General features: G+C 41.8%; 2 protein-coding genes across 2 annotated transcripts; both read right to left on the reverse strand.

Moving 5' to 3' along the window:
• Positions 1–13,778: 13,778 nt before the first annotated feature.
• On the reverse strand, positions 13,779–15,941 carry LOC123424350 (benzyl alcohol O-benzoyltransferase-like). The gene is made up of 2 exons (XM_045107958.1): positions 15,086–15,941; positions 13,779–15,008 (listed from the first exon to the last, which is right to left on the reverse strand). Exons 1-2 carry the CDS (start codon positions 15,686–15,688, stop codon positions 14,142–14,144), a joined length of 1,470 nt encoding a protein of 489 aa, XP_044963893.1. The 5' UTR covers positions 15,689–15,941; the 3' UTR covers positions 13,779–14,141.
• A 92-nt stretch (positions 15,942–16,033) lies between these two features.
• On the reverse strand, positions 16,034–21,741 carry LOC123424361 (putative TrmH family tRNA/rRNA methyltransferase). The gene is made up of 4 exons (XM_045107969.1): positions 21,455–21,741; positions 21,225–21,329; positions 19,401–19,527; positions 16,034–16,641 (listed from the first exon to the last, which is right to left on the reverse strand). The coding sequence occupies exons 1-4, from the start codon at positions 21,692–21,694 to the stop codon at positions 16,424–16,426; spliced, it is 690 nt and encodes a 229-aa protein (XP_044963904.1). The 5' UTR covers positions 21,695–21,741; the 3' UTR covers positions 16,034–16,423.
• Between the last annotated feature and the right edge of the window lie 747 nt (positions 21,742–22,488).

Raw genomic sequence — 22,488 nt, forward strand, 5'->3', positions numbered from 1 at the left:
GCCTCTCCCGATGGGCCTCCGGAACCCTTCCGGTGGTCCCGGCACTTTGCCGGTGGTGCCCGAAACATTTCCGGCGTCCAAACCCATCCAACCTATATATCAATATTTACCTCCGGACCATTCCGGAGCTCCTCGTGACTTCCGGGATCTCATCCGAGACTCCGAACAACCTTCGGTAACCTCGTATAACAATTCCCTATAACCCTAGCGTCATTGAACCTTAAGTGTGTAGACCCTACGGGTTCAGGAGGCATGCAGACATGACCGAGACACCTCTCCGGTCAATAACCATCAGCGGGGTCTGGATACCCATGGTGGCTCCCACATGTTCCACGATGATCTCATCGGATGAACCACGATGTCAAGGATTCAATCAATCCCATATACAATACCCTTTGTCTGTCGGTATAGAACTTGCCCGAGATTCGATGGTCGGTATCCCATACCTTGTTCAATCTCGTTACCGGTAAGTCTCTTTACTCGTTCTGTAGCACGTCATCCTGTGACTAACTCCTTAGTAACATTGAGCTCATGATTATGTTCTACCGAGTGGGCCCAGAGATACCTCTCCGTCACACTGAGTGACAAATCCCGATCTCGATTCATACCAACCCAACAGACACTTTTGGAGATACCCGTAGTGCACCTTTATAGTCATCCAGTTATGTTGTGACGTTTGATACACCCAAAGCACTCCTACGGTATCCGGGAGTTGCACAATCTCACGGTCGAAGGAAAAGACACTTGACACTAGAAAAGCTTTAGCATACGAACAACACGATCTAGTGTTATGCTTAGGATTGGGTCTTGTCCATCACATCATTCTCCCAATGATGTGATCCCGTTATCAATGACATCTAATGTCCATGATCAGGAAACCATGATCATCTATTGATCAACGAGCTAGCAAACTAGAGGCTTGCTAGGGACACTTTGTGATCTATTTATTCACACATGTATTAGTGTTTCCTGTTAATACAATTATAGCATGAACAATAGACGATTATCATGAACAAGGAAATATGATAATAACCATTTTATTATTGCCTCTAGGGCATATTTCCAACATTAGGAAGAAGAATACAATAGAAGAATCTCACGAGGAGACCGAACTAAGCTCAAACATGAATTAGCAGCCAAGTGTTTGATTAGCGATGCGGGAAATGCACATAGATAATGGGCCTAAATTTTGGATGAGGATGATCATCTACTAAGGACACTCTCTTGGCAAATGTTTAGCTCAAATGGATGAACCTAGGTGACACTTGCTTTGCAAAGTACCACACTGTGCAGAAATATGGATGTTGAAGCTGGGATCAAATGGATGAATGTATTGAGCTGAAATTTGGTGTATGATGCTAATTTAGGCATATGAAGGCACTGTAAAAAAATTATACCATTTGGACATGCCAAAGTGACACTTCCTTCACAATGTGTTAATCCAGACAGAAAATGGTAACTGAAACTGGGCTCACATACATTGTTGGACTTAGCTGAAATTTGGAGGAGGATGATAACTTGGGCACATTAAGGCACTCCAATAGTTTCATAAATTTTGGATAAACAAAAATTGGACTTCCTTCACAATGCTCTCTACTGAACAGAATATTTGGAAAATATTGACGGAAACTGGCCGAATTAAATGAGCTAAAATTTGGTGGAGTTATGTTATATGGTAAGTTTTATTTCCTGGTAAATTTTCATCAACTATAAAGCAATATAAAATGTAGTTGCTTCACAAACTGAAAATATTACTAGAAACAAAGATTGGATGCTGAGCTCACATGGATTGTTACATGTGGCTGCAATTTTGTGGAGAGCTATGGTTTTGGCATATAGAAGAGTGGAAAAAATTCAACTCATCAGGATATTCCTAGCTAGTACTTCCTTCACAAAGCTGTGAGCTGAACACAAACTTTGGAAATTTGCTGAGAAAGATTTACTAGGAAATTGATTACGAAAGTTTTTATGAGGCAATGATTTGGATATGAAAGAGTGCCCAAGAATTTTGAGGGCAATCAAAAAAAATCGAAATAGCACTTTCTTCACAAAGTGCTATTGTGAACAGAATAGGAAAATGAATATTGCTGAATTATTTTTGAACTATGGAAGGAAGGGTTTTCACATGTTTGAGGAATATATGATCCAAAGTATTTATGAGAATTTTTGGAATGACAGAATAGTAGGTTGCTTCACAAACTAGGCGGGTTTGGCGCGTGACATAGAATGGACCCATGAGTGACATGTCAACATAGTTAGAACATGTTACGACATTTTTATAATCGTCGTAAAAGTTATGAAGATTTCATCTCATGCGGTTACGACGTTTTTGACTCACATCGTCGTAATTTATATGTAGATTTGATCCCCTCAAACGGTTTACGACAATCTCGGATGAAATCGTCATAGATTTATGAAGAATTCATCAACGACATTTTAAAAAACGTCATGTATGAGCGTATTTCTTGTAGTGTGTGTAGAATAGTCTAGGTGGGGGAGAGAGGGAGGTTTGCGGCCCGGCACAAGGTTTTGAAACACCGAAAAATGTCCATCGATAAACTGATGACGGTGATGCTACGGTCGACCGTTCGGTTATCAAACGAACTCCGATTGCGACAAAATTTGGCAGGCAGCCTACCTACATTCAAAGAAGACCGCACGCAAGTTTCAACCCAATCTGAGAATAATTTGTACACACTTTTAAAAACAATATTTTAACGATGTCGCGAGTGTGTGTGTGTGGTCGGTCTCGAAATGGTCAACGATGAAACGGAGAACCGGCAACTACGAACGGACGCAACTTTTGAAAACTGATGACAACAGAGTGCCGATGCAATGCGGATGATGCGAGTGATGCCATGATGAATGCGACAAACAATCTAATCATACGGCGGCAACGGAATAAAAGGGGTATTCTGGACCGTCGGTCTCGAACTGTTACAGAGCAGATCAAGTACTTGCACACAACCAAATAGTTGTGCTTTGCATCTGCTCACACCTAAAGCAAAAACACAAGCAACCAAACAAGTTGCAGCCATCTGGGCCTTGATGCAATGGAGGCAACCAATCAACATGCAGATGTTGGTTTTTTGCGTGCATATACTCAGTCAGGCCCAGTTGGGACAAGTATGCAAAGTGCCTGGAAACGATGCAGGTAACAAAACAGCCCCCAATTTCTCGAGTGGAAATGGGGGTGCACCATGCACCGCATCAAGGAGGGTGGTCATGCACTTGCTGACCACGACGCTGGGGGAAGTGTGGTATGATCCACCTCTTCCTTCTCCTCTGTCTCCAGCAACCTCACTTCCTCTTCCTCCCAGTACCTCATTCCCTCCACTATCTCCTCCACCTACTTGTGCTCATGGCAGGGGCAACCGCCGCTCCCCTCTGCCACCTCCTCCACCCACTGCTTCTCGTGGAAGGGTAGTCGCCGCTCCCCTCCACCACCGCCTGATGCTGCTCATGGCAGATGCAGTCGCTACTCTGCCGCATGAATTTGAGGGGGGAAACACACACCCTCGTCGGGAAAATCACAGGAACCTGCGGCTGTTGTCGGAGCACCCTCGTCATCATCGACGGAATCGCTAGAGAGAAATGAGGAAGAAAGGGAAATGGGGATGAGAGGGGTAAGAGTGTACAGGTGAGAGGGTGAAGGGGAAATGTATTTTCATTCGCTCGGGGTTGTGCGTACAACGAACGATGCGAAGCAGGTGAAGTGGGTGCCACCGTGACCCAGAGATTCGTGCAACGAGTAAAACAACGCTCGCCAAAAGTGTCTAAATTTCTGACTTTCCCTAGATAGCATTTTCATTTTGGGATTCAGAACATTTTTTGAAAACTATGAGCAATTTTTGTAAAGTGGGGAGATATTTCAAATTCATGATCATTTTCTATACTTAAAAAATCATATTCATGAACATTTTGGAAAATATGGGAAATTTTTCTGAATTCCTGAATATTTTTTAAAATTCAGAAAAAATATGAAATTCATGATCATTTTTCGAAGTTTGCAAGATTTTTTTCAAATTCATAATCTTTTTTAAAAAATGAACATTAATTAAAATTCTCAACATCTTTTCTCATTCAGGATTCATAAATGTTTTGTCAAAGTTACAAAAAGAAAAAAATAGGAGTGCCTGGCCCCACTCATGGGCCAGCCCAAAGAGCGCGTGGGGAAATAGTGCTTAGTGGAAAAAACTAAATTCCTTTGAATGAAATTGGTCATTGGGATCGACTTGTTGTCTGACAAAATAGAGAGTTGTCCCTCGTATGGAGACGAGTAAAATGCATGTATGGTCCTTCAATTTGGTGGTTATGTCCAGAATGATCCTTAAACTCTGAAACTGCTACAATATGATCCCAGAACTTGAGAATACTGTTTTAAAACGGTCCTTAAACTTGACAACCCGTCTTATGATACGTTTCACATACTCCCTCCGGTTCCAAATATTTGTCTTTGATTTGTCTAGATACGGATGTTCTAACACTAAACATGTTTAGATACATCCATATCTAGACAAACTCAAGACAAATAATATGAGCAGAAGGAAGTACGTTTCTTGTACTCCGCAACTTTTTTCTTCAAAAAACCGTCTCATAATTTATTTAATTACAAAAATCCTAATGCCAGAAATATGGGTTGCACATGTCGGTACGGGAAAAGAAAAAACAATAGCTATATGGAGGATCGAACCTAAAGAACTGCAGACTATCGGTCAATTAGTGCACACAAGCTAACCACCAGGTCATGAATTGCTTCGCATAAATTGTTGAGCTAGAGGTTATCTTTCTATGTACCTCTTCAAGCGTTTTTTATGTAATTTTATATATGGTGTAACTATAGGCCCGCACAAGTTTGTTTTATTCTTTTCAATCTCATGTTTTTCATATCTATTTTCCGAATTTAAAAATAAATTTGCCATAAAACTTAGACAAAGTGTTAGTCCATTTAAAAAGATCAACATATTTTTAGAAATGTTTCATGTGTACTAAAAACTATAATAGTGTTTTTGAAAAGTATTTCATGTGTATTAAAAATTGCAAACGTGTTTTTGAAAAATGTTCGTCATGCATTCAAACAATGGTCAACATGTACTAACAATATATTGCTTAAAATAATTCTTACATTTCCAAAACCACATTTAACATGCTTTTATTACGTTTCTAGAATTTATTATTATGACACAATAATTTTAAATACACACTTAACACTTTTCAAAATACAACATTGTTATTTTTTTAATAATTGACTATTTTAAGTATAAAATGAAATACACAATAATTGTGCGTGCTTGTGACCATTTTTTAAATGCATAACAAACAATTTTTAAAGACGTTTGTAAAATTTTATTACACGTGTAACATTTTCCAAGAAGATATTTACAGTTATTAATACACATGAAATTTTCTCACTTAGGTTTTCCTTCCATTTCTGTTTCCAAATGGAAACATAATAATATAAAAACATGAACTTGAAAAAACTAAAAGAAACTTCTATGGTGCAATAGGAGTGCCATATATAATAAATATAGATATAGAAAAACGATTGACGAGGAACGCAAGAACCCTATAATTTAGGCCAAGTAGAGCATTACATTATGGTCAGCTTGTGTGTACTAAGCAAACCGCACTAAAAGATGTGGAGATCTTATGTTCGACCCTCTGTATTGGGATTTTTTTTGTTCCCCATACTGACAGGTGAAACCCACATTACACATTTAACTTTAGGTGTTTTCTTGTAATTAAATATAATCAGAGGCAGTTTAAAAAAAACTTCGTGCAGTACACGAAACATATGTGAGACGTATCACAGGACCAGTTCGTCAAGTTAAAGGACCGTATTGAAGCGGTATTCTCAAGTTCTAGGACCGTATTGAAGCAGTTTGTGAATTTGAGGACCATTGTTCGGGATGGAAACGGGCCGACCCGGCCCTGGCCTTGGAGCTGGCCCTCATGGCCTCAAGGCCAATTTATGAGGCCGCGGGGTGACCCATTTCTTAAATGTCCATGGCCTTGCTGGCCCAATGGGCATCTCGGGTCGGTCTAAATTCTAGTTGTTATGTAGTATTGCGGGTAGTCACACATGTTGCAGCTACGAGAAAGAGGTCTTTTCAGTTGTGTACCTGAATGAGGAACTATAAAATTAACAAATTGAATAAAAAATATTTGCACAAGATCATTAGTAGAAAAATATTTGCTAGCAAACAACGAGCGACATGTGTGTCAGGAACGGACCAAGCGGGAGGCATGCCGGCGGCGGCAGGGATGGACGGGGCAGCCCTGCTGACCCATTGGGCCAGTCGGTGCCGGCTCCACTGACCCAAACTATGGTTCGAGGCCGACCCACATAACCCATTGGCCTCAATTTTTGGGGTCGGGTTAGTGATCCGGCGGGCCGACCCGGCCCATTCCCATCCTGAACCATTGTGGACATCGCCACCAAGTTTGAGGACCATACATGCATTTGACTCTATGGAGACCTAACAGGATTCGTCGTACCTTGTTCCTAAGTCTCCAACCCTTTCCTTGGTTCTCTGAATGGTATGTTACTATCGGCCCAAAACCCTGGTTGGTTGTCCTGTCGGGCCTATTGGCGGAGAGACAAGCTCTCGTGTGTTGAGCGAAAAGTATAAAGTCATGTCTAATACAAACAAATGGTATATAACCTAGAAGATTTTGTGGCGATGAGTTGTGATCGATAAAGCGACGAAGCTAAGGTAATGACGATGGTTGCGTGCAACGGCCAGGTGGGGCATGTAGGACTGTATTTCACTTCCTAATATCTATTTAGGGCACGAGTTTGAAGGGGTCGTGGGCGCGTTCGCGAGAACAAAACAGAAGCTCCTTTTTGACGCATTTTGCTGCAAATGTATGTCTGTTCGCATAGGGGTCGTCCGATTGGGCAGGCCCATTGGGGTTGAACCGGAGCTAAAGGTCGGTAGGAAAATGCACGAAAAAAGTGGACGCGGGAGTGAGGATTCGAACTGTAGATCTTGTGTTTATGCATTCACCTTGCTCGTCAGTCTAACTACTGAGTTTTGTTGACAAAAGCGTAGCGCGAGCTTTATATAACTAACAACACCAGCGTAAATTGGACATTTTTTTCAATTTGTAAAAAAAAGCACTTGAAAAAGAGTACATATTTTGGAATTTGGAAGGATTCTTAATGTGCAAACTTTAAAAAAATCAGAACATTTCTCAAAACTCCAAAACATTTTTTGAAATGCCAACTTTTAAAATTGGTGAAACAAAATTTTAATATGGCAAATAAGTCGAAATCCACAATATATTTTTTTAAACATGAAGTTTTTTTAATTTCCAAATAATTTTCAAATAAGATTCTGTACAATTTTATGAAAAATCCGAATACTTTTTGTAATTTGCAAACAATTTTTGGAACTCGTGCCAAAATGGAAACATTAGTTTTATTTTAAAACTTGGTAACTATTCTAGAAAGCAGGAGCATTTTTCGAAATTCTTAACAAATGTTAAAAAAGTTGTGAACATTTTGAAGAAAAACATACTGAACAAATTTTGAAAAAATATCAATTTTTGAAATATGCAAACAGTTTATGAAGCGTGAAAAAAAATTAACTCCTAAAAAACGGAAATTTTGAAAACATTTTTCAAACATAAATATTTTTAAAATTCTATCAACAATTGTATATAATGCGGACATTTGTTGAAATTCAGAACATTTTTCGAAAAGTACAAACATTTTTTTGAAAATCCAGAAAAAAATTGTGTTACGAATAAAACAATGAAACGCAATGATTTTAAAAAATGAAATTAAAATTTCTGAAATAAAATAAAATTGAATATAAAAAGGGAAAACCTTTCCCTCAACCGGTTGATCCGTGCTAGACATCCGTCGGACACGCTGCCGTTCGATCGAATGGCTGGCTGGGGCTATCTCTTTGTCCCACGTCCAGAGGCGGACGTCGGCGAGGAAGATGCCGCGGCCGAGCAGGTCGACGAAGGGAGCTGATGCTTCTGCAGCATAACCTTTGTTGCAAAAATTTCTTCCGCAGAAAGTACCTATGTTACACAAAGACAAAGGAAAAAAATTCTGCAATAAGCAAATTGTTTCTGAAGCTCGACCGTTGTTTCAGGAATTAACGGGTGCAAAATTTATTTCTCGCAACAAAGCGAAAGTTTCTGCAACTCGACCGTCTTTTCAGGATTAAAAGTTTCTGCAACTCGGCCGTCGTTTCAGGAATTATAGAGTGCTCGGCTGGAGCGGATCGGACGGCTGCGCTTGCGTAGATCGAAACGACTGCGCATACATCGAACGGACCTTCAGGTGACGGATGTTTACTAAACATCCGCCGATAGATGCGTAGCAGCCCCCATATAAAAAATAGAAATGAAAGTAAGAAAAGAAAATTACGAAATAGAAACAAAAGAAAAACAAACAAAAAAGTAAAAGTAAAAAGAGAAGAAAAAAAGGAAATTGAAAAATAAAACAAGACAAAAAAATAAACGGTTCAGGAATCTTTTAGAAGTTTCCTAAAACCAAAAATAACAGCTGGGAACCACTATAAGCTTCCGAAAACCGGAGATGTTTAATCACTGAAACGGGCGGGCCCAGCTCAAACGATAGCTCGTCTTCCCTGTGCGAAACTGACGCAACGTGCGTCCAATAGGGAAGTCCTCGTTTATAGCGAGATGGAAGACTGTCTAGCGTGGACCGTTTTATTCTCCAGTTGTTTTTCTCCTCCCTGTCTGCTCGCGCGCTGGGGCCTCAAACACTCGCTCGCCCGTCCATTTCGGACAATGGCTACAATTAGTTTGTTGTGGTTCCCTTTTTTTCCTTTTTTTTTCCTTTTCCATTTGGTTTTCTTGTCTATTTAAGGTTTTGTTCCTTTTTCTATTTTGTTATCTTTTTCATTGATTTCCTTTGTTTTCCCCTGTTTTCACTTGGTTTTTCCCTTTTGGTTTTCTGTTTTCTGTTTTCTTTCCTTTATTTTTTTTGTTAACTTGTCGGTTTCCTATACTTTTTCAACATTTTACGTATACATCGGAAACATTTTATGTCCATGTTTAATATTTTTAAATGCATGATGAACAATTACTAAAATCTTATATATATTTTTATGTCTGCTTTTTCACGCACACATTATACATTCTTGGTCTATATCTAATTCTTTTTAATATATGTTAATATTTCTTAAATACATGCTCAACATTTTTAACATCTTTAATTCAAGATTAACATTTTTTCGTACATGATCAACATTTTTACTATACACATTTAATAACTTTTGTGAAATGCTTGTTTAATATTTTTTAACTAAAAGATTTCAGACAATTAATACATTTCTTGTTCAATATTTATTTTTTAAATGCAATATGTATTTTTTTAGTAAATGAACAATATTTTTTATGATCGCATTTTACATTTTTGAAATGCTTGATTACCTCTTTGAAATATATTTTTTAAATCCTTGATTAGCATGTTTTTTAAATACGTAATCAAAAAAATTCACAAACATTGTCTATTTTTTATTCACTTTTTCATATAAATAGTTAACAATTTTTCAAACACATTTGTTATTTCAAAAATATTAATTCAATTACTTTTTGTAATATAGCTGTTTAGAATTTTTGAAAGTGTAAAGAAACATGATTATTATTTGTATCTCCAGCGTCCTTGGGCCAACCCATCTGGGGATGCCTTTACGCTAGGGTTCTTTTTGTCTCGCTATAAGCTAGACATACTGATGGGGACCTCTTATGTGGCGCTCCAGGCGCCACTAGGGGAACGTGGGCCGGCCCATATTAAATTCGTTGGTTATTACAAAAAAGGAAAAAAATTCACAGAATATTTCAAAAAGATCAGATTTGCGATAAAAGTCCAATGACTATGAAAAAAAGTTCACCGCTTTTTGGAAATCTGTTCATGAATTTCCAAAAAGTTCACAGAATTCAAAAAAATATCATCGATTTTGAAAAAAAGTTCAGTGCATAAGTATTCTATACACTACTATGGCGCTAAATAGGGTTTGCCATAATGGTGCGGCGCAGCCTGAAGCGTGCACCAAACAGACTGGTCCATAAATATTCTATACAATATTATTTTTATTCTGGTTTTTCACCTGCGCATGCCTTATCTAAAAAATCAGTGCATAAGTATTCTATACAATACTTTTTTCTGTGGTCTCTCCTTTTATGTTTTTCATTTTTCTTCTGATTTTCGATTGGTTTTTCTGTTTGGTAGTTTTTTTCTTTTTAATACATGAATATTTTGAAATATTTTTATAAATTTAGCTCATTTGTAATATGATATAAATTTTAATTTTGTGAATTTTAATACACATGAGCAATCATTTCAAAAAAAACAAGTATATTTTCAAATTTGTGATTTATTTACAATCTATCAAGACTTTTAATAATTCATAAATTTTTGAAATAATGGGCTTTTATTTATGATTTAATTTCTTATTTGTGAAAAGAATGGCATGTTTTCTCGAGCAACCTGTTTTTCCCTTGATCGAACATCTTGGCAAGTGGGTTTTGTCCTACTGTTTTTCCAATTTCGAAGTGAAGGTGAACTAAAATTATATTCAATCAGCCCAAATAGCACCTGACGTGAGTGTTTTGCTGGAAAACCTTATTTGACGCTCTTCACGTAAAATAATCGCGAAAACACACAAGGCGCGACAAACTGGCCGGCCTATCTCTCTCTCCAGGCTGTTCCGGTTTGTCCTTCATTTTTTGTCCTTTTTCTTGTTCGTTTTTTTCTTTTTTTCTTTTTTCGTTTTTCTGTTCCAGTTTCTTTTTTTTATTTTTTCAATGGCTATTTTTTTAACTAAGTTCATGTTTTAATATTTTTTCTTAAAATTCCTAAATTTTTCTTGATTTTATAAAAATGTACTCAATTTCAAATATTTGCCATTTTTCAAAAACATTAGTAGCTTCAAAAAAATGATCGGGATTTTACAAATGTACGATATTTTCAAATAAAGTTCACAATTTTTATAAAATGTTCTTTTTTTCAAAAAAATGTTATTGTTTCCTTTTTCGTTTTTTCTTCACTTTTGTTCCTTTTACTGTTCCTATTTTTCTGTTTGACATTTGAGAATTTTTGTTTTGAATTTCAACAAATGTTCTCTTATCCACAGTTTATATTTCAATGTCCGTGCTTCAAAAAATGTTCCTGCTTCCAAAATGTGTTCATCTTTTGAAACATGTTCATGTCTCAAATATTATTCTAGTATTCAATTAACTGCATGTTTTTTCAAAAAATATTCCTTTTTTCATAAATTGTTCACAAATGTTTTTAAAATGTTCTTCTTTTCACATTTTTATATAAAATGTTCCTATTTTACGAAAAAAGTTTCTCTTTTTTGAAAATTTGTTCACAAATTGATAAGTTGTTCAAATTTTCTTAGCCAATTCTAAAATTATTCGTTATTTTAATGGACAACGCTACGCGTCCACCGACGGATTATTTCCAATGATCCGCCACCTTCGCGGTCGTTTGATTTTATGCATCCAGCCGATCTCATCCATTCAATCCGCACGCGGGGCTTTGGCCTAATTCATGAAACGATGCTTAACAACCGCTTTGTTGCAGGTTTTTTTTCCTTCGCGCGCGCTTCTGCTGGGCATCCAGTAATTCCTGAAACAACGTTCGAGTTTGTGAAACAATCGCTTTGTTGCAGGGTTTTTTTCTTCGCGCGCGCTTCGTGGGCATCGGGTAATTCCTGAAACAACGCTCCAGTTTCTGAAACAATCGCTTTGTTGCAGTTTTTTCCTTCGTCTTTCCGCAACATAAGTATTGCTGCGAAATAAATTTTTGCAACAAAAGTTCATGCTGCAGAAACTCCATCTTCGTCCTTCAGACGAAAAACAGAGGGAGGTATGGAGCTGTGGAGGACGCACAACCATGGCGGCCATGCTTGATTCCCAAGCCTCATGGCTGGCGGAGGGATCGATCCAGATCCGGTCTGGCACGAGTAGGCAGGGCCGACGCGGGTCGGCCGACGGCAGGAACGCGACGGCGATGGCTGGGGGCTCCGGCGCCGGTGGCAGGGGCTCCGGTGGCGGCAGGATCGACCGGCGGCGGCGCACCACGACGGGGCATGCGGGACCATGCTCGGGCAGCGCTCTGGAGGAGGAGGGGGCCGGCGGCTCGCTCGGCCAGAGGCTCAGGAGGCTCCAGGAGGCGGGGAGGTGCAGGCGCGGTGGCCCTGCTCCGCGCGAGGCCGGCCGGTGCAAGCTGGAGCAGGCGATGGCAAGCGGCGGCGCGGTCTCGGGCAGGGGCGCTCGGGAGGAGTTGCAGGAAACGGTTCCTGAAACAACAACATCGTTTAAAAAAAACGATCACAGCTCACGCGGAAGCTGGTCCGGTCTCGTTCGTATGATAAAGGACAGATCGGACGGTCACCGAGCCGGCGGACGAGCCAGCGCGATCGGTCGGTTGAACACAATCTTCTCTCTATTTTAATATGTTCGGGAAGTGTAAAAATTATTCCTCATTTTCTAAAAAATATTTGCCGTTTCCAATATTGTTCACACATTTAAAAAAATGTTCTATGTTTGTAAAATGCTCTTATTTTCAAATTTGTTTATAGACTAATAAATTGTTTATGTTCACCTAAAAAATTGTGTATTTAAAAAAATGTTCGCGCTCCCAAATTCGTTCACATTCTTTTTAAATTGTTCTTTGTTTCAAAATATGTTCTCAAAATTCAAAAATGTTCGTTCTTTAAAAAATCGGTAGCTCTTTCAATATTGTTTAGGTTTTCTCAAAATTGTTTTCCTTTGCAAAATTTTGATCTCAAGATTCAAGAAAATGTTCACGTATTGAAAAAATTGTTCGCGCTTCCAAATTTGTTCACTTTTTTTTAAATTGTTCTTGGTTTCAAAATTTGTTCTTAAAATGCAAAAAATGTTCGTGCTTTCAAATTTGTTCGGGTTTTTTCAAATTGTTCTTCTTTTTAATTTTTTGTTCTCATGATTCAAAAAAAAAATCGTGCTTTAAAAAATTGTTCACGCTTCCAAACTTGTTCACTTTTTTTATAATTGTACTCAGTTTCAAAATTTGTTCTCAAAATTGCAAAAATGTTCGTGCTTTAAAAAAATTCTGTGTTTTCAAATTTCTTCGGGGGTTTTCAAAATTGTCCTCCTTTTCGAATTTTTTCTCTCGAAATTCATGCTTTAAAAATTTGTTCACATTGTTTTAAATTGTTCTCGGTTTCAAAATTAGTTCTCAAAATTCAAAAAATGTCCGTGCTTAAAAAATGTGTTCACGCTTTCAAATTTGTTCAGGGTTTTTCAAAATTATTGCCCTTTTCAAAATTTTGTTCTCAAGATTTAACAAATGTTCGTGCTTTAAAAAATTATTCACACTTCCAGATTTGTTTACAGTTTTCCAAAATTATTTTTCAAATTCGAAAAATGTTTTTTCTTCAATAAAAATAAAGAAAAAACGAAACAAAAAAGAAACAAAACAGAAATTAAACAGAGAAGAAAAAGGAAACAAAACCGGGCCGGCCCAGTCGGGGCGCCCCCTGTGTGGCGTAGGGCTGCCTGCCACAGTGAGCGGCAGGAGCTCCCGGTTTTGCCCACCCGACATACCCATCGAGAAAGGAATTGCAGCATAATGACACCCTCCAAATACCTACAATCAAAGTCATTCTTTTTCTGGATTGCTATTTCACAATTGCCTTCGCGTGTTGGTCAATTCTATTGTGAAGCACCAAAACGAAGATGGCTGGGCCGCGATGAGCGAAGCGGGAAGCCGGTAAGTCCTTGGAAAGAAACGAGTGGCAGAGGCAAGAATTTTCTTCTTGGTTATCACTTGTGCAACGCAATAGCAATATGACAACAAATATACAAAAGCTAGCAATAATATACCTACGGATTAGAAATTCTTTGGTATTCCATGCCGAAGAATACAAAGAGGGGGGATTAGAGGGACAGCAACATGACCGACGTTGATTGGCGGCGCGGGGAGGAACATGTCGTGCATCGCAGGAGGAGGAAGGAAGGAAGGAGAATAACAGTACGGATGGCATCATGGTCCTTGGATGTTGATCGAATGGTCCAGATGGAAGTGACTGATATTTCAGGCAACTGACGTAGCACGTACTGATTCTCGGTCGTAATACATACAGGGACGACCCCGGCATAAGCTACGCCTTGCACAGGCTCTCCATCTCCGCCGCGAACCGCTCCATGGCCGGCCGTGGCAGCACGATCGGCACGGCAATCGCGTCCTCCCCGTCACGGTCCTTGACGGGGACGAAGAAGGTCACGCCGAAGACAGTGTCGGCCGGGCCGCCGTACACCGGCTCGCCCCACCCGAAATCGACTCCGTAGAACCCGGCGTGCCGGTTGTCTGACACGAGGAACAGGTTCTGCAGGGCCAAGAACGGCCGGCCGCGCAGAACCAGCACGTCGACCGTGGAACGCACGTACTCGGCGGTCACCGCAGCCTTGGCCCGCCGCACCAGCGCCACCGCGTCGGCCAGCGAGCCGCCGCCGCGCAGCGCAGCGGCGTCGGCCAGCGCCGCCAGGGGCACGCACGCGTTTCCGTAGTATCCGTCCGGCAGGCCCAGCTCGACGAAGGCCCGGAAGTTGGCGATGATGACCAGCCGCGCGTCCTCGCCCGGCGGGACCTCGAGCGCCGCCGTGCGGGCGCGCCAGAGGTACGCCGCCAGCGCCTCGAAGGTGGTGGCCTTGTCGCGAACGAGAGGAGGGAGGTGTTTCTTGATCGCGGCGAGGTGGGCGTGGCCGAAGGTGAAGGACCGCATGACCATGTCGCCGGCCGGCGGCGGCGGCGGCGGAAGAAGGTCGAACTCGCGGTGCGGGAAGGACGGCATAGGCGGGCTGCGCGCCTCTAGGAGCTCACGGGACCACGCGGGCGCGACGGTCGGCGCCGGGACGCCGCGGGCGAGCTCGGCGACGGCGTTCATGAACTGGACGATGCCGATGGCGTCGCACATGGTGTGGTTGAGGCGGAGCGCCAAGATGAAGCCGCCGCAGAGCAGCCGAGTCACCTGGTGACCATGATAAAACAGCGCATACGTTTAACTCATGCATTCAACAGGTGCAAATTAACCACCATGACATATACCTGGATGAGCAGCAACGGGCAGTTGAGCACGCCGCCGGAGCCCTCGACGTCGAAGAGTAGCTGGTCCATGCACGGGAACGGCGGCCTGAGCCCGACAGCCTCGAGCTCCTCCAGCCGCACGTCGGCGTCGGCCTCCACGAACATCACCCCCTCGCCGGTGCAGTCGACCACCAGCTTCCGCCCCTCCACCTCCCTGAGCCGCCCAGCAAGCGGATAGTAGTGCACCAGGGCCTCGCCGAGCGCGCGCCGGATGACTCCGGCCGGGTGAACCGGTGCATCGACGTCGTCGTCGTCCATCACTTGGGCACGGTAGATGAGGGCGAAGGACACGTGCCCGCGCAGCGTGTCCTGGTCGTCGATCTCAGACAGGCGCTTGGTATCACGAGGCGTCGGCGCGGCCGGGCCGACGAGCTCCGGGTCGCACCGGCGCACCGCGAAGGCCAGCGTCGCCATGGCGGTGGACTCCGGATCAGGATGATCTTGGCACAAGTTCGAAGCTATGCATCGAGAGTTACTCTCGGCAGTAATACTTGTGCAGAGTGCGAATTGCTCGCAACCGGAAAGTCCAGCACCCGAGAAGTCCAAACATGCAATGCGCGACATTTTGGAGCGAAGCTAGAAAACGTGGAGAACTCGGTTTACAGGGGAGAAAGTAGATACCTGGCTGGAAGCTCTCGCCTTCTAACATATGCCGTATTTGTCGGATTTACATGGACTTGACGGAGTAGTTTGGAGCAAAACAATGGAGGTCAAGTTAAAAACTGCTCCAAACATTGCAGCTGACCGTATCCGCATGCGTATCCTCTCAGGATCTGCAAATGTTCCCAGCTCGTGCTTTCACTTTCACGGTTGCGACTTCGTAGCTTCTCTCCTTAGAAATATTCGATGTCCAAAACAATTTCATCCTCGCAAGTTTGACCTTTCACTGCGCTCAGAGGCACACAAAGGAAACTCGTAAGATGAATGGATATAACCCTCCCCATCCAGAGACTACAAAAGGTAAAACAAATACGAACAGCACGCAACAATCATGTACAAAACATAAATCATGTATCGTGTCACACAAAATTTCAGAGCAAAAATGGAGCTGTAGTTTTTTGCGCTAGTTCGAAGGCACTCGTTTTTAATCCCGTCCCTGATATGACAGGTCATTTTTTCAAGGGAACGCATATATTGCACTTCTGTCCTTTCCACGCTTGTTGGAACAACAATGAAATTATACTCCTTTGGTGAGACAGAAACAAGTGCCACATCATGTCTGATGTATTGCAAATTCACCTTACCAAGCTCTATCGTCCAGGGGCTTGTTCGGAAACAGACATGAGACGGAATAAACACTCAGTCTGTAAACATCATTCCTAGACCATTTGATTCTTGGGGATGGCTACTTCCATTTTCCTTGAATATATCGCAGGCATTTTCTCTGCGTGCCTTGCGCTCTTCAATCACGTCTTCAATTGAATCAGAGCAGTACAGCCCCCTTGACTGCCCCTTTGGTTTCTCAGCTACCACAAATTTATTGCCTTCTCGGCCTCTTTCAGGGAAGCCAGCCCACACTGCAGAAAGTCAGGCAAAAGTAATAGTCAGGCGATAATGACACAGCATAGAACGACTGGGCACAAGCACTTCAGCACAAGAAAGACTGGAGTGCTCAATAAAAGTCAGGAGTGGTAAGATTCTCATGTACTCCCTCCGTTCCTAAATATAAGTCTTTGTAGAGATTTCATTAGTGGACTACATACGGATGTATATAGACATACTTTAGAGTATAGATTCAATCATTTTGCTCCGTATGTAGACCCTTAGTGAAATCGCTTAAAAGACTTATATTTAGGAACGGAGGGAGTAACATTCAGAGTCAACAATGGCAGCTATTTGTGTTAATACCCCTGCCAATAGGCTTCAACCCGTTCGATACCTTCAGGGTTTTGGCCATTACTCCCCCGTTTCTAAATATAACCCTTTTTAGATATTTCAATACGGACTACACGAGTCCGTATTGAAATCTCTAAAAAGGGTTATATTTAGAAACGGAGGGAGCAACTACAGAGTATAACCAAAGACTAGACAAGTGCAGAACAGGGTCTATTGTCTGTGGGGCAGACTTAGATGCATCGTGGTCACGCTGCCAACAACCGCATCCAAGTCCAGAAGCTGTGGTACATGAGCCAGTCTCAACTTTCTAAAAGAGTTCTCCAAAATCAGGGAAGAGTCAATTTGAATAGTCTTTCTATTAATGGGGGAATTACTACTAGGGTACCTAGTTTGGTGTTCCTATCGATGGGGATGAACTACTACTTTCCACTTGTCCAGTTTGTGCTCTAATAAATTAAGAATCTGTGCAAGGCAAACCCTCTAAATAATGAGGCAGCAACATGATGCAGAAATGAATCGAGGTAAATAGAATGCTTATCCTTCTTTTCCCTCACACACAATCTCTCCCCTGAGTCAGGGCTTCCTCCCTGGCCGCACCACCACCCATTGATGCCCAAGCCCCAACTCGCCAATCCTGACCTAATTCTTCCCTATCACTTCCGTCGCCAGAATTAAAGCTCTACCGCTCTGTTACTTACTTCTCATCATACTTCCTATAGCCAGTGCTAATTCCATGTTCAGAATGCAGTAAACACCTTTTCAAGATCAATTCCAAAACTTCCTAGGGATGTGAATGGGTACTTGTGCTAAAAGCTTAGAATTATCTCTAATGGCAATTATTGCTTGTATACAGTATACAGTGCTAAAGCCAGTAAGGAAATGCTCCTGGAGTCCTGGGTACCTACCAACAACCACTGGTGCATGTGAGTTTCTGGTGAGGTCACTGATACAGCTTATGAAAGCTGAGTTTCTGCTGATTCGCACAAGTTGGATTGCATGACCAGGTTTTAAAGTTGATTAAACTTTTAAAAGAAGTTTCTCTCATCTTCCACATACACAAATTGTATTTATTATGTATTGTACATGTAAAAAAAAATACGAACTTAGTCAAACTTTATGAAGTTTGACTTAGGTAATCTACAGGTTTTCACTTTAGAAGTGGAGGAAGTACATAACTTCGTGGTATCCATTTTGTAACACTAACCACCTGTTTCATTCACAGTTTCTGACCAGCTTGGAGATTAGGACAGAAGCCTCAAATTGGCAAAACGAATTCTGGAGGGAAGATCGCTATAGAATATCCAAAAGGTATAAACTGAACAAGGTCTACACTCTACATATACACAAAGAAATTAAAGTACTGCTGTTAGGTTAACTGCAATAAAATCCCAGTAAACATACAACATTAGGCAAAGTTTTCAACTGTCTGTGCCTATCTGAATATGAAAATTCAAATAACAATTAAGTGATTCCTTGCCATTACCAGTACAAGTAGGACAAGTATCATCGGAAATGCTAAATTTACAGGAAATTAGCTTACGGGCTAGATTTATGGATATGCATGTATTTATAAAATCAACTTCTACATCAAGATTCGCGAACGATAAGACAAAACTGGGCATCTGATAATTTGGAGTAGTAACACAATAGTCCAGATTATTGATGTAGGAAACAAGTACTAGTTGGAGAATATTTTGGTCAAATGGAGTAACATACAAGTAAAACAAACTAACAGTATGTAAGACAAGTTCTGTGACTGTTCCTGTGAACACAAGATTGAATATTGATGGAGAGCTCATGTACATAAGGTAACAGAAGATAGGACACATGTGTTGCAATTTGCAACCATGCAAATCACTCTGGTTTTAGCATCAAGTGAACATGAAAAACTCCAAAAAAAAGTATTGAATCAAACATGTAAGTATGTAATATGTGCCGTTTTTAGAAATTAACACTCTGTCTGTGCTACATGTCAACTTATCACGTAGAGTATCTAACCCAACAAGAATTGTACAAACATGGTTAACATAGATAACATAATTATTCAGGCTCTGTTTGGCATTCTCATTCTTTTCAATCTCCTTTCTTCACGTATTTATTTTTTCTATGCAGCAATTATTATGAACGCGTTTTTTTAGATGTAATGACTCTGTACCCTTGATTCCACTATGATTATTGATCAATAGTAGAATAATTCCTTCATAGAAATAGGAGATATAATTTAGATGGATATAGTCTTACTGGAACTAACTAGAATCCATAGCACAGCACAATAACTGTAAACTGGCCCGTAGAGTCAGAACATGGAAATTCCATACTCTGTTCTAGAACAGAGTGAAGTTAATACGCAGCAGAGGCTTTGCAAATCCCTAACTCTTGTTCAAATAACTTGACCTGTGCTAAAAAATCATCTCGCATCAAGTGAAGGACAGAAACTTACCCCCAAAGTGGTGGAGAACAATCGATGCTGCAACGGTAACATTGAGTGATGCAGTTCCGCCACCATACTGAGGGATGTAGACGAAGAAGTCACAAACCTCACACTCCTTTTGTGAGAGTCCTGTACCCTACTGGACACAACAAACAGTGGAAAGAATCAATTAGAATAGAGGGCACACAAGTTGTTAGCAATGTTTCTTAACAAAAATAAACACTGTCCACTTCAGTTTTAAACCCATTGTTACAAATATCGATCGATTAACTGCAGTTAACTGCAATTCGGCCCCCCTCTGATACGAGAAAGGCCTATTCGGCCCATTAACTGGGAGGCCCAGTTAATCGGTCTGACAAGCCGATTTATCGGTTGTCAGGCCGAATTATCAGCTGGGCCGATTAACTGGGCAGCATATTTTGGCCCAAAACTACTCTCCTATGCCAAGAATGCACAAGTAGTACTGTTGCTGTGCTGCTTTCCTTTGATATTAGATAGTGATGTACAATTACTGCTGCTGTGTTGTTGCTGCTGCTCTTCTATGTAGATCTAGACATCATCAGAACATCAAGAAACCACTCTTCATTGTTGCTATGTAGCCTAGGATTGCATATTTAGACGTTCAGTACAATGCGTGTTGCTATGTAGCCCCGGATATATAGATATGGCCCTAGTTAACCTACCGATAAATGGGTTACCGATATATTCAGTTAAATGTCCGGTTCACCGATTGATCCCTTATCAGCCCCCGACCGATGTGGTACCAGTTACCGATATCCTGATCAGTGTTTAAAACTTGTCCAGCAAACTTCAGGAAAGATATAACTCACAAGAATTTTTTTCTAGCATCTAGAAAAAATAGAATCTCTACTACTTAAAAATAAATATAAGGTTCCATGCTTCACTTTTCTTCCCACCACTTTTTCGTCCAACCTTCCCCACTTACGAAACTTCTCATCAAAATATAAGATAAATCATGGGCAGGATTTGATAAATATTTATTTACACAATCGCATTAATATGAGAAGGTAAATCACAAGCTAACCTATTAGAATATTTATATCTCATTGCAACGTACGGGCATTGTCCTGGTTGAACAGTAAAATATGCTAATCCAGAACCATGGAGGATAGTGATACTAAGTATGTTTAACATTACATAAAGTCTTGAGATAACAATTTGTTTACAGAAATGAATCAATTCGAATGATCTTAGACTCCTAGGCACCTGCAAAACATGCAACTGGTTTCGGCACCCATCTGACCTGAGGCATGGGCGTAATTCCCTATTTTCCTGCCATAGGTGGCAACGCTGCTCCAACAATAACTACGGATGGATTAACTAGGAAACATCGTGATTACATCATGGTTGATCTAGTATTCATTGGGGTTCAAGTTGTCCAGATATGAAGGTCCAATATTCAGAGAGGGGGAAATGAAAATAGTACTTACGCCACGTCTTATATAAAGCAATCAAATAGCATCTGTGGTTAACATCTTCATGTAGCCGAATGATTTTTTAAGCAAATAATCAGTGAAGTTTTGTATAAGATATCAAGGCCTACTGCAAGGAAGGTGTTTTTTCCTCTAAAATTGCACTTGGGTTAAGCTAGTTCTTACAACAATGACACGATCAGCAGACACTGACATGGTACTTGCACAATATGGAAAGTACAAAGTGATTGAATGCACGGCGATGACACATTTGTGATTGCTTATGTTGACTATAGGAACTTCAGTAATCCCCCTCCGGGTCCCCCTCTTAAAAATACCAGACTAGTAAATTTTACATCAGCAATCGTAACCGATGCTGACACACAAGAATCCGACGAACCTCATTGCCGAAGAGGAACGCAGTGCTCCTGCGGAACGGGTGGGCCGTCACAGGCAGCGCGTCGTCAGTGATCTCCACGCCGCATATGTCACACCCTCTCTCGTCCTGCAAGCAACAGCGCATATGAAGGTAAAAGAGGGGATGCGGAAAAGGGGGCTAGGGTTTAAGGTTCAGGGAGAAGGCGTGGAGGTTAGGGGGATTTGGGGTATCGAAGGTGGAGAGCAGATTGCCTTGAGGTACGCGCAGGCGGTGGCGAGGGAGGTGAAGTGTCGGAAGCGGAGGTGGGAGGTGGATCCGTGGCTGCCGAAGGCGCTGACGTCGCGGCGGCCGACCACCACCACCTCCGCCACGCCGAAGGCCGTCGCGCTCCGCGCCAGCGTCCCCACGTTGTGCCGCTTGGCCACGTTGTGCACTACCACCACGCTCTCCACCGCCGCCGTCGCCCCGCTCGCCTCCGCAGCTGCCGCCATGGCCGCCGTTTTCCTTGTGCTATTCTCACTAGAAAAAAAAAGTAAATGACGCCGGGTGTCGCGAGCGATGCAAGGGGAAAGCTACCCGTATGGACATTTCGGCCGACAAGCAGGCCCCATGAGTCAGCCGACCGCCGAGCTGGCATGCTCTTTGCGGCAAAATTGACAAAAAGGACCCCTGGGGCGAAAGAACTCACGGATTGACCCTTCGAGGGAAATAATTCACCGACCTGACCCTTTTGTGTGGCGCCCGACACCTAGACGCCACACTGTACTGTGTGACGCCTAGGTGTTCGGCGCCACACTCGCGACCACGTGGCATGTAGGGGCCCACCCCCAGGGCAGTGTGACGCCTAAGCCTCAGGCGTCACACATTTGTAATGTGTGGCGCCTGACCCTTAGGCGCCACACATTGACTTATACAGCCACGGGCCAGCCCCCTCCCCACCCCCCTCCCCACCCCCTCCCTGATTCAAACAGAAACTTCCATTACGGCGGCTCGCTCTCATCCCCTCCCTAATCCCCTCCCCCATCTCCTTCAGATCTGAGGATTTCTTCCTTGGATTGATCCCCCAAGGTAATGCCCTCCCCCATCCCTTCCCTTTCCCATCCTTCTATCCAATTTTATTATGTTTTGGTTGAGTAGATTGATTTTAGTAGATTGATTTGAGTAGGTTCTTAGGATTTGACTAGTTAGGATTTGGTTGAGTATATGAGTAGTTAGTAGTTAGTAGTAGTAGTAGTTAGTAGTAGTAGTAGGTATAGGAATTGCATTAGGTTTTGACTAGTTAGGA

This window comes from Hordeum vulgare, chromosome 1H (assembly GCF_904849725.1).
Source record: "Hordeum vulgare subsp. vulgare chromosome 1H, MorexV3_pseudomolecules_assembly, whole genome shotgun sequence".
Taxonomy (NCBI): domain Eukaryota; kingdom Viridiplantae; phylum Streptophyta; class Magnoliopsida; order Poales; family Poaceae; genus Hordeum; species Hordeum vulgare.